A 12,210-nucleotide genomic window follows, 5' to 3' on the forward strand; every position below is an offset into this window, starting at 1 on the left:
ATGTGGTCACCTCCGGGGCAGGCGGGGATCGAACTCATGCGGAAGTGGCTTTAGCTTCTTAGTGTTGTGCTTTAACCCGCTGCGCCACCAGGGAGGGCCACTAAATATAGGGTTTTTTTCTTTTTTTAAATAGTTCTAGAAATGAGTACCATCAATTTTCAAAAAAAATTCTCTTAAACAGGAAATTATATAAAGGTGATTCTCTAACAGCTATAGAATATGATTATTTTGTTTGGAAAATTACTTGTTGTATTTGAAATTAAATGGTTATTTTTAAGATCCTAAAAATAATAAGTATCCTAATTTTCTTTGCACTAGATATGAAACATTGCTAAATACGATGTTTAAATTTTTTTTTCCCCCTCCAGAGCTTTTCGTGGTAAACACCTCTCTTTTGTAGTTCGATTTCCAAACCAGGGCAGACAGGTTGATGATTTGGATGTATGGTCTCATACAAATGATACAATTGGTTCAGTACGACGATGTATTCTCAATCGTATTAAAGCCAATGTAGCCCATACAAAGATTGAGCTTTTTGTCGGTGGTGAACTGATTGATCCTGCAGATGATAGAAAGTTGATTGGACAATTAAACTTAAAAGATAAGTCGGTAAGTATCTGTAATTACTATGCTGTTGAAGAAAATCAAACGTAAAACTATCATTTCAGTAGCCAGCATTTCGTTCCGTGTTAATTGAGCATCTGTTATGTGCAAATCTCTATATTATTAAGTGTTTGGATTGTAACAATAAGATAAGCATCATGGTACCTACAAGGTATTATAGAAAAGAATTTCTAAAAATGACACCAAGTGACTTAGCAAAACTGTTTAAATTGTATTTCTGAAAGTAGAACATGTAGATTTTTTACTTGACAATATAGCAGTGTTTTGTTCCATTTTCCTTAACTTTCATTAATAATCTATCCTACCATTTTCAGCTAATTACAGCCAAACTTACACAAATAAGTTCCAATATGCCTTCAAGTCCTGATAGCTCCTCTGATTCCTCAACTGGATCTCCTGGAAACCATGGCAATCATTACAGTGATGGTCCCAACCCAGAAGTGGAAAGCTGTTTGCCTGGGGTGGTGAGTAAATAGTTTTTGATTTCTTGTATTCAAGGCATTATGGTAGGTTCTTTGAGAAAAAAGAAGTAAATAGTATAGTTCTTTTTTCCTTCAGGAGCATTATTGAAAAATGATATTTGAGGCAAACTGTCAAATGTGACTATATAGTAAGCCATTAACTTGATAATGAATCCCTTTGAAAGGTGATTTGTAACTTGGTTGACATTTGAAACATTTCCCTATAGATTTTGTGTTTACACAGAAATGGTCAGTTTATTATACATCATAATTACTGTGGATATGTAAATTTGAAAAATAGAACAATATTTTGTATTTGTACCACAAAAATGAATCCTTTAGAATTTTTTTATCCTAGAAAGAATCTGTAGTCTCTCTCAGATTGTTAGTAGCAATCTAACAGATTGTTAGTAACAATTGTTAGTAATTGTCACATTGTTTTGTATCTAAGAACATTGACTCCGCCCTTTATTAACCTCTTCTCCCTACCTCCCCAGAAGAATTTCAATGGCTGTGATAATAGTAGCTTCTCCAGTGTCGGAATTATTTTGTTCCCTATAAAAGTTGAATTAAGAACTGACCTGTTAGTAGGTATTGTGGAGTCCAACTTTTACAGAATCCAACTTGTATGTATGATAGTAAAAGTTTAGCAAAATGATAGTTTTGACACTGAATTAGTAAAGGTAGCTTGGATGTTGTATTTAGTTTTCATCATGAAGGATTTGTAAAGGTGAGAAGATGGGGATCTTCCTTGTTGGTAAATATATTTTAGAGGTAAATATTTTGTGTATTTTGTATTCTAGATAATGTCACTGCATCCCAGATACATCTCTTTCCTTTGGCAAGTTGCAGACTTAGGTAGCAGCCTAAATATGCCACCTCTTAGAGATGGCGCAAGAGTACTTATGAAACTTATGCCACCAGGTAAGAATTAAAAAAGAAAGCAACAATAATAAATAATAATGTTGATAAACCATGTGTTGACAATAACAGAGTGTATTAATTAGCTAATTCTTTCAAGATACCACTTGTAGTCTAGACTACAGCAGGATTTGGCAAACTGCAGCTCAAAGGACAAATCCACCCACTGGATGTTTTTGTAGAGACTGATAAATGAGGATTAGTTTAAAATTTTTAAGTGACTGTTAAATCCAAGCAGTAATATTTTGTGACTCATGAAAATCTTATAAAAGTTTTAGTGTCTAAAGCAAGGTTTTACTGACATACAGTCATGCTCATTTATTTACATACTGTCTATGGCTGTTTTATGTATTAAATCAACCGAGCTCAATAGTTGTAGCAGACACTATTTGGCCACTTTTTTTTTCTTGCATTGTTCATTTTTGTACAATATTTGATTTTTCCTCTCAAGTGTACTCACCACAAATCTTGTAACAGCACATCACCCATAAACCATCACCATAGTCCTTTGTGCTCTTCCCTCCTCTTTTTTAACCCTTCTCCCTCCCCAGCTGGATGCCTCAGATCTATAATTTGCTTGCAAGTTTTCTTTTTTTTTTTCCATTGTGCCGTTTCCCTATATTCTTCCCATAAGTGAAACCATCTGATAACTTTTCTTTTTCCTTCTGACTTGTTTTGCTGAGCATAATCCCTTTCAATTAACAGCCTTGTTAGTGTAAATGGAATGAGTTTTTTTTTTTCTGATTGCTGAATAGTAGTCGTGTGTGTGTGTGTGTGTGTGTGCGCGCGCGTGCGCGTGCGCGTGCGCATATACATACCACATTTTGATACTGTCAGTCAGCTATTTGGGGCTGTTTAATTTCTATAGCTATAGAAATTTCTATAGTAATTTTCTATAGCTTGGCTGGTGGATTGGATTGTCAGCAAAATCATGACATTCTTTTCCATGTTTTTCAAGCAAAAATGCATCATGACTTTTTTGACAACCCAATAAATAGTGCTGCAGTAAACATGGGAGTGCAGGTTTCCTTTCAAATTCAAGTGTTTATGTCCTTTGAATACAGTGTCTGGGTCATATGGTATGGTCATTTTTAGTAAGTTAAGCCTCCACACAGCTTTCCAAAGTGGTTGGACCAGATTGCATTCGTACCATCAGTGGAAATAGCCACTATTAATTTGTAGCTTTTATTCTTTTATATTTATATGCTGTTATGTCTGTCAATAATGTCCTTGTACAGTTTGTCATTTTAGTAATTTTTGTCCATTTTGATATCTAGTGACTTTTCTATTATGTGGATGAAAACTTGAGTCTTAATTCCACATCCTCCCAATTTTTGCCTCAGTTCATATTAAGAATACATATTCATGAGTGTATGAATCACAGGTTGCTGGGTTACTGATACCTTTCCCCTGGACTAGTAATGTCTCATTTTCTCGGATTTTTTCCTATATCACTAAATATAATTCTTCACTCATATCCTGTAATTCTCAAAGTAATTTCTCAACTTTCTATGGCAGTTCCCTGCTCTCTGGCTGCTGTGCTTTGGTTCATCATTGAGGTGCTCTCTTCTTTTGCCGAAGCATACACAAACATACCCTCCTTGTGGTTATCTCAGAAAAGAAGACATGGAAGACAATTTTATTTGTTCTTGAGACATTGCTTAGCTGAAAACAGCCAAACCCTCTCAAATTTGATTGGTAGTTTGGGCATAGGATTATAAATTGAAAATTTCCTCTGTCAACTGATCACGTTGCTGATGAGAAGAGCAAAGTCCCCCTGATTGCTATTCTTTACATGTCATCTTTGTATTGGAGAAATTTTGTTTTCATCTTGAGTTTCGAATTTTCATGATGAAATGCCTTGAAGTTCTTTTTGTTTATGGTGCATACTCAGTGAGTTTGCAAGATTCCTAGTTTGTGAGAGCTTATTCTCTTTGCTGTTTTATTCATTGTTTTGATTTTTGTGTGTCTTTGTAATGTCTGTGACTATGGCCTTGAATTTACTAAATCTTTTTCATTTTATTCAAGCTTTGGGGTTGTTTCCTTAATTTTTTCAGGTCCTTCTGTTGGCCTTTCGCCCCTGAATTTTCCAGACTGTCCTAGAAATTACCTTTTCCATTAGATTTTGGTTTTCATACACACATTTTAGTGTTTCTTCTCTAATAACATGTGTTTTCCTCAGAATCTTAATGTTCTGCAAAATTATGTGCTAATAATAGTGGGTCATGTACAGAAAAACAACTGGAGTTGATCATTTAGTCCTGAACAACTTAAAACAATCGTGGTTGGGGGATATTTATAAAGTATCCAATAAAGTTGGATGTACAAATCAAGAACTTTTTGGAGAATCATTTGAGAGTAAATTTTCTGGTATGATTTTTCATCACCCTTAATTACTTTATGTTTATTAACAAGGGTATTTGTATACATAAATAGAAGGATGAATAAGATAGATTGATGTAGGTGTTAGATTACCATGGGGGTCATACCAGATCCTCCAGTTGCAGTTGGATATCACCAACTTCATTTTAGTTTTCTCTTTTAACGTATTTTCATATTTAACCCTCCTTAAGTTATTGGTCAACTTGAACACCATCTGCTTTTGTATGTAATAGGATCCTGGCTTTCAGTATATCTATTCCTTTATATTTATGGTGTGCCTCGCTTCAACCTGTGGATACCCCCCTTACTCTGAGTGAATCTTCATGCTGAGCTACCCATTGTTTGTACTTTTTCTTCAGTTTAATCTTCCCCCGCCCACCCCCACTTGGATGTCTTCCTCCCTTTATTTGGGGCTATAATGCCCTAGGCTAGTCAGCTCTTCCACATAGTTTAAGCAGAGCACTAATAAAATGGTGTCTTTGGAGATGATATGGACAGTCTACATAGGTAGTTCGGTATGGCTAAAGGCTGCCTCAGGACAATAATAACATGAAACCAATAGAAAGTGGCTGGATTGAGAGTGCTGTAATACTACAAATAGAAAGTGGTGCTCTTGGACAGGTGGATTAGCTTACGTTGGTAGCAACAAAGTGAAATCTTCCCAAGAGTCATGAAAGAACTGGGAGCATACCTTCCAGGATGATGAGCCTTTGGTTCTTTTACAAGATGTTTAAAGCTCATAGTAGCATTTTCTCAGTTCCAGCCCTGGAATTAGTCAGATGTCCTTTAAATTAGATATTTAGAAACCAAAATTTAAAAGACTAAATCGTACACATTACTACTGTATGTCTGTTTCTAGGCCTTTTCATTTGAATTGAGGAAGGAATAGACTGTCAGTTTCTTCTGTATTAGGAAATAAACATTGATTCATATCTGCACCAAACTATCTACCTTCTTAGTCTTCCTGCATTCCATATTTCTTTCTCTACATAAGTGAGAAATCTGTGTGCTGGGCTTCTTGCTCTATTGGGACTAGGTAGGAGTTGAAACTTGATTTTTGCACAGACTTAAGCCACTCTGTGTCATCTGAACTTTCCAAATGTGCCTGTTGTCTTCATATCCTTATCTTTTGTAGCATTCAGTGAGGGCACTAATTTATAGGTACCTACTTTCCCTCCTACTTGCTTACCAAGTGCTCCTTGGTTCATCTATCTACTATCCTTCTATATACCTTCCTTCAAGCGCTGGCCTCTCGTTAATGTTCCTGCAACTGTTTTCATGTTCTTTTGATTTTATGTATTTTATAATTTATTTTAGTGGGGTTTGTGGTTGCATTACTGATACAGTTCAATACACCATGTTTAATTGACCCAAGTAATTTTTAAGGTGTCCTGTTCTGTTACCATTATCTCATTTTTGTTTCTTAAGAAAACATTGTTGACCTTTGCCATCTTCCTTTCTAATTCCTGTGATAAAGAATAAGTTTAAATATTAGATTCTTCGCTGAGGCTTTTTTTTTTTTAAGATTTATTTATACACACACTCATACATACATACATAAATGCATATGCACACACACACATATACAAACAAACATAAAAACAAAGAAGAATTGGGTTATAGGCCAGAGGTATGGAGGCGTGGGTGGGGGTGAGAGGATTCACTAGAGGCAGAGAGGGAAGCAGAACAGGAGGATGTACTGAAATACACTGCTGAGGGGAGCAGCAGGTGAGAGAGAAGAGGTCTGCTGCACCATGTAGGTCACCTCCCTGTCGGGATCAAAGTCATGTTTCAGTGACTGGATAGCTTCATAATGCTGTGCTTTAACCCATTGCACCACCAGGAGGGCCCAGCTGAGGTTTCTTTAAAAAATATTATGTAACTTATTGCTTATGCTCTACTGTTTAGAATTGGTATTCTTTTATTTACCAGTATCTGGCTAATAGTTGTTGCTTTATTTATGCAGATTCAACTTTCATAATAATAATTTAAAGCGCAGACCCACTTCAGAATCCTTGATTTTGTGATTTGAGTATAATGCCAGAAGATGGCAAGAGTGATCTTGCTAGACAGCTCACATAGTGAAATAACTGTATTGCTTAACTCATATGTCATTATAATTGTATTATAGTAACTAAATTTTAAAGTAACCAAATTTAATAAAGCTAGTAACAGTTGCGTTACAGTAAATGAAGCAAAGGCTTCAAATCTTGAGTTCGTTATTCCTCTAGTTACTACTCTATGAACTCAAATTTTTGTCATTTTCCCCCCAAAGGTTCCTCATCTGTAAAACTGCATAGTAACTATCTAGAATACCACAAAGCAATCCAGTTAATGCATATTGTTATATGGGCAAATAACAGAGAAATTAAGGGAGGAACTTGTTATTTTTTTTACCTTTTTATTTCAATTGGAAGTATTTTCCCATATCCACTGGCTAAAGGAGACATTGGTTCGACTTATTAAAGAACCCTGGTTGATTTTAATCCATAATGAGGTCGTGTAAAATTTTAGCCTTGAGTTTATTGTCTTTATTGTTATTTCATACTGAAGTAGTATTTAAAATATTAAAAGTGTTGTGAACACATGAGTTATGTTTTGTTTTAGACTGTGTCTCTTTTTTCCTTCCAGATAGCACAACTATAGAAAAATTAAGAGCTATTTGTTTAGACCATGCCAAACTTGGAGAAAGCAGCCTTAGTCCATCTCTTGACTCGCTTTTCTTTGGTCCTTCAGCCTCACAAGTGCTATACTTAACAGAGGTTGGTTTCCCCTTTTGAATTTATGACAGGTTCTTTGTATTTTGCCTTTCAGTGTGAAGAATATGAATAATATTGTAATGAAATGTTTTAAAGTGGTCTAGAATTTCTTACCAGTGGTCACAAGGAAAATAGAAACTGTCTTCTTAAGACCTATTAATAAACTCTTCTTTTTTTTCCCTTTCTAGGTTGTCTATGCCTTGTTAATGCCTGCCGGTGCACCTCTAGCTGATGATTCCTCTGACTTTCAGTTTCACTTCTTAAAAAGTGGTGGCCTACCCCTTGTCCTGAGTATGCTAACCAGAAATAACTTCCTACCAAATGCAGATATGGAAACTCGAAGGGGTGCCTACCTCAATGCTCTCAAAATAGCCAAACTGTTGTTAACTGCCATTGGTTATGGCCATGTTCGAGCTGTTGCAGAAGCTTGTCAGCCAGGTGTCGAAGGCGTGAATACTGTGACATCGGTAATAGAAACTTTAAAAAATAAGTCTCTTTACAATAGTAATTTTTAAAGTTAATCTCTTTTCAGTATGTGTAGAGTGTTTAAGGTTTCTCTTCAGTATTATCTCCTTTTTGAGGTTTTCTTCTATTTTTATTATAAGCACAAATACTCTTGACTCACCATACTACTAATTTGAGCATACAATTCCTCCCTGCTCACTTATATCCTTTTTGAGCTTCACTTATTTTAAATCAAATAAAAACTGTTTCAATCTTATTAATTCATATTTGTCAGATATATAAAGACAGATGTGAAAGCCATATTATGCTGAGGTGAGAAAAGAAGGATAAATTAGATAAAATAGTTTGGCTTTTTATTCATAGTAGTTGAACCTGGACAACTGGAACAAATTTATATTCTTTACTTTCATATATGTTAGAAGTTTTCCATCTAAAGAGTCAAAGTAAATGGCTTAAATATTAATTTTTTTAAGATAAGAAAATTTGTTAAGCTAAAAGTAGATTGTTGTGATCCCTGATGTTAGTGCTTATTGAAATAAACAGAAAGTAATTACATATTTTCCCTTTCACTTTCCTTAATAGTCATTTGAGAACTAAAAGCAAAATTGGTAAAATAGACATCAAATAGAAAAGTTAAAAAAAAGAAATGTACTCTTGGGGCTGCATTAAGACTTGAAAAGCAATCATTTGCTTTGCTAATAACTACTTAAAAGTAATCTGTTTCTTATGAGTTGAAAATTTTGATTATACCATTAAGTTAAAAACTGGTATATTTTATACTTTACTACTGTTGTTCTATTCGTGATATTCCTTAATTTTTCTCTTTTTCAAATAATAATTTGATAAGGTGAATAGGAACAGGGTTTGCCCAAGAGCATAAATATAAAAGATGTGCTCTAGTACTTTAATGAATCTCTGGGTACTCTTGAAACCAGCTGGCTCAGTTATCATTTATCCCCAGTAAGTTATGCTGAGCCCAAATGTAGACAAAAATTGGACTAATCTGAAATTGGCGGTTTGCAAAGGGATATATGGCACTCCAGCATACAGGAAAAAAAAGAGGAAATGCCTACATTGTCACAATATTTTTTGATAAATTTTGACGGGTTCTGCAGTGTATTTATGGGAAGTAAGCTGGAGGAATGGTTGGTTCATGTTAAAATTACTACTCCAAGTAAAATAGTAACTTTTTTTCAGGTTAACCAAGTTACTCATGATCAAGCAGTGGTGCTACAAAGTGCCCTTCAGAGCATTCCCAATCCATCGTCTGAGTGTATGCTTAGAAGTATGTCAATTCGTCTTGCTCAGCAAATGTCTGATGAGGTTAGTATTGAACTTTTCAAGCTCTGAGATCCTGGAAGGTTCTTTTTGTACTTTTGACCCTCTGTTAATTTAAAAATAATCCTAATCATAATTTGGGGCTTAATTTTCCTAGGTCCATTCACTTTAATAATTATCTTAGTCTAGATGAAATTTCCTTAACATAAATTATATCTAATATTAGCACTAGACATTTCTGGTTTTAATCATCTTTACATACAGTAAACAGCATCCTTTTTAACATAAAACTCAATAAATTTTGTCATACATATTTGAAACTACCAGCACAGTCTATACCCAAAACATTTCCATTACTTTACACATGCCCTTTGCAATTCATTCTTTGATCCACCTCTGGTACTAGGTAACTAATCTTTAGTCACTATGTAGTAGTTTTCAGTAGAACTTTTTCTACTGGTGGTATCATACAGTGTGTTCTTTTATATCTGACTTCCTTTGCTCAATAAATACTGAGAATCACTCCCTGTGTTACGTGGATCAGTACATCATAATTTTTGTTGTTCAGTAGTACCCCATTGTTATCTCACATTGTGTGTATAAATATACTTGGTGGACATTTGAGTTCTTAAACCTCTTCTTCCCCTTCCCCCCCCCCCCTTTTTTTTTTTTTTTTTCCTTTCCTCTTGGCTATGTATAAACCTGCTGTGGTCTATCTATCCCAGGTGTTTGTGAGGTCACATGAGTTTATGCTCTCTTGGATATAAAACTAGCAGTGGGGTAGTAGGGTCACTTTTGTAGTCCTTTTAAGGTTATTCTGAAAATAGTACAAGGCCACAGAACAGCTCTGAAAGAAAGGATATTCTGTGGTATTTCTATTAAAGAAAAAAAAAGGGATGAAGTTTATTTGGGAACCTAAATAATGATACAGCTCCATGGTCATTCCTGTTTGCTTTAAGTGCATATTCTACTCATATACTCTTTTTTTTTTTTTTAATATTTATTTATGCTTACAGAACTGGGGTACAGGCTAGAGGTGTGGGTGAGAAGATTCACCAAAGACAGAGTGGGGAGCAGAACAGGCATCTTGATGAAATACACTGCTGAGGGGAGCAGCGGGCGGGTCAGGAAAGGTCTGCCACGCCATATGAGTCAGCTCTCTGGTGGGAGATCAAACTTGTGCTACAGTGGCTTCTGAGAGCTTCATAATTCGATGCTTTACCCGTTGCGCTACCAGGGAGGGCACCCATGTACTCTTATCAATAGTTTTAATTATTCGTTATTTTGTAGGCTTCAAGATATATGCCTGATATTTGTGTAATTAGAGCTATACAGAAAATTATCTGGGCATCCGGATGTGGGGCATTACAACTAGTGTTTAGCCCTAATGAAGAGATCACTAAAATTTATGAAAAGGTAAGCGTTATCACAGAAAATATTCCTGTAAGATAAATGTTGTTTAATAATATATTTCTACTATCTTTGAAAATTCTAAAGCCTGAAAATCAACTGGTAGCTATAGTAAGGTGAAGGTGAGACTGCAATAGAATTTTACTCTGAAATACAGTATTTCAGAATCCTGCCAGAGAACTTCTTAAAATCAAAAACTGCTTCAATGAAGCTGTTTTTATATTTCTTGCTGCCTGGAGTTGGATATATTTATCTCAGTGAATTTGCTTGTGCCTGTTCTCTTTATTCTTTTTTCATCATCTTTCTGTCCTATACAAATTTTGTTTTAGGTAATTCAGTCTGTTATTGTGCCATTTAGATATTTTTATTTTATTCCCTTAAGCAGTCAAAAGTAGAAATTAAGTATCATCGCTGACCTTCTGTTAGATTGGGCAAACTATGTGAGAGAGGACGTGTTTGGTTCTGATTTGTGGTTAAATCTGGTCCCTTGTTAGCCACTACTCTTATTTAGAAAGAGAAGTTAAGTTACAGGAACTTGCCCAGTACAGTAGAGCTTTCCTTTCATCGCCTTCATAACTTTTATTTACCTGGGATACTTGGCTAGCATCCTATAGTATCTGTCTGATATGGTGCTGGTATTCACAAGCAACTTTTTTTTTTTTTTTTTGCCTCTTTCGGTCATATACTATAATAGATGCTTTCTTAGAAAGTGAGATGAGAATTTACTAGCTACCTATTAGAGCATATTTTAGGTTATGAACCCTTCCTTTACCCGTGACAGTTGCTTATGAGTAGATGCCACTATAGGTAAGTAAGCTACCTAATAGACGCCGTCAGAAGTATCTAGCTTTAGTGCTTGTTAAGAAAGGAATAGTTGTTGGTGCAGAGATATATGACTCAGAGGATCTCTTAAGAACCTGAAGAAGCAGCTGCTAGTATCCTTCTTCAGCCCTTCTTGGGATATAGTGAAATACTGGAATTAGACTTCATTTTCTGTTTTAGTCATTTCCATAATATTACAGAGACCTGAGGAGTTGCAGGTAAAGAACTTAAGACCACAGATGTTTTCAATGAGTAGCTAAGTTGTAAGCTCTAACTTGAAGTTGTATGAGATTTCTTTCATCTGCACCTTGGCTAATTTGCCACTGATTATAATTTTACAGACCAATGCAGGCAATGAGCCAGACTTGGAAGACGAACAGGTTTGCTGTGAAGCATTGGAAGTGATGACGTTGTGTTTTGCCTTGATTCCGACAGCTTTAGATGCTCTTAGCAAAGAAAAGGCTTGGCAGACATTCATTATTGACTTACTGTTGCACTGTCACAGCAAGTAAGTGTCTTTTAATTGTAAGGAACTTGATCTTATTTTTATAATAGAAATGAGTTTATGCTAGCAGAATTTACCCCAGAAACAAAATACTGTGTTCTCTGGCGCATTAGTGTTTAGGTTAAATAAAAGTTTATTTAACCCTGTTTTGTTTAGACCTAAATTTGATTTCTTTGCCCCACAAAATGCTGGCATTAATTCTTACAGTACTAGCTAATTTGCAAATTTCACTTTCTCCTGAAAGGTATGTATTGCAGCCCAATTTAAAAACCTGGTTTACAAGATTGAAATTAAATATATTAACCCCTTAACTTTGATACCTTGATGTCAGGTATTTATAAGTGAAGTTGTTTATTCACAGTGCTATTCTTGAGGCAGGCTTACGGTAAAAGCTTTTACATTTTGCAGGGAGCATAAAGATCAATTATAAAATCCTCTTTTTTTTTTTTAAAGTCAATGACAATAATTTTGTTTTGGACTTTTTGGCAGGTCAGCCAGATTTGTAGAAAATGTTGGTTTCTTTCCTATTTGTCACTTTAATCTTTAATCATATGGTAATTTTATGAACTCTGGGTTCTTATAT

At 35.1% G+C, this 12,210-nt stretch overlaps 1 protein-coding gene across 2 annotated transcripts in view; it reads left to right on the forward strand.

Annotated features, from left to right (window-relative positions):
* Positions 1 to 12,210, forward strand: part of USP9X (ubiquitin specific peptidase 9, X-linked) — a 112,801-nt gene that overhangs the window by 72,923 nt on the left and 27,668 nt on the right. For both annotated transcript variants that reach the window (XM_012730322.1, XM_004689954.2), the window contains exons 19-26: positions 369 to 609; positions 939 to 1,088; positions 1,889 to 2,009; positions 7,020 to 7,150; positions 7,336 to 7,614; positions 8,810 to 8,935; positions 10,181 to 10,306; positions 11,464 to 11,630. In XM_012730322.1, coding sequence (XP_012585776.1) covers positions 369 to 609; positions 939 to 1,088; positions 1,889 to 2,009; positions 7,020 to 7,150; positions 7,336 to 7,614; positions 8,810 to 8,935; positions 10,181 to 10,306; positions 11,464 to 11,630 — 1,341 coding nt within the window. The remainder of the gene's footprint in view (positions 1 to 368; positions 610 to 938; positions 1,089 to 1,888; positions 2,010 to 7,019; positions 7,151 to 7,335; positions 7,615 to 8,809; positions 8,936 to 10,180; positions 10,307 to 11,463; positions 11,631 to 12,210) is intronic.

The sequence above is a fragment of the Condylura cristata genome, unplaced genomic scaffold (assembly GCF_000260355.1).
Source record: "Condylura cristata isolate star-nosed mole 26May11 unplaced genomic scaffold, ConCri1.0 scaffold00027, whole genome shotgun sequence".
Lineage (NCBI taxonomy): Eukaryota > Metazoa > Chordata > Mammalia > Eulipotyphla > Talpidae > Condylura > Condylura cristata.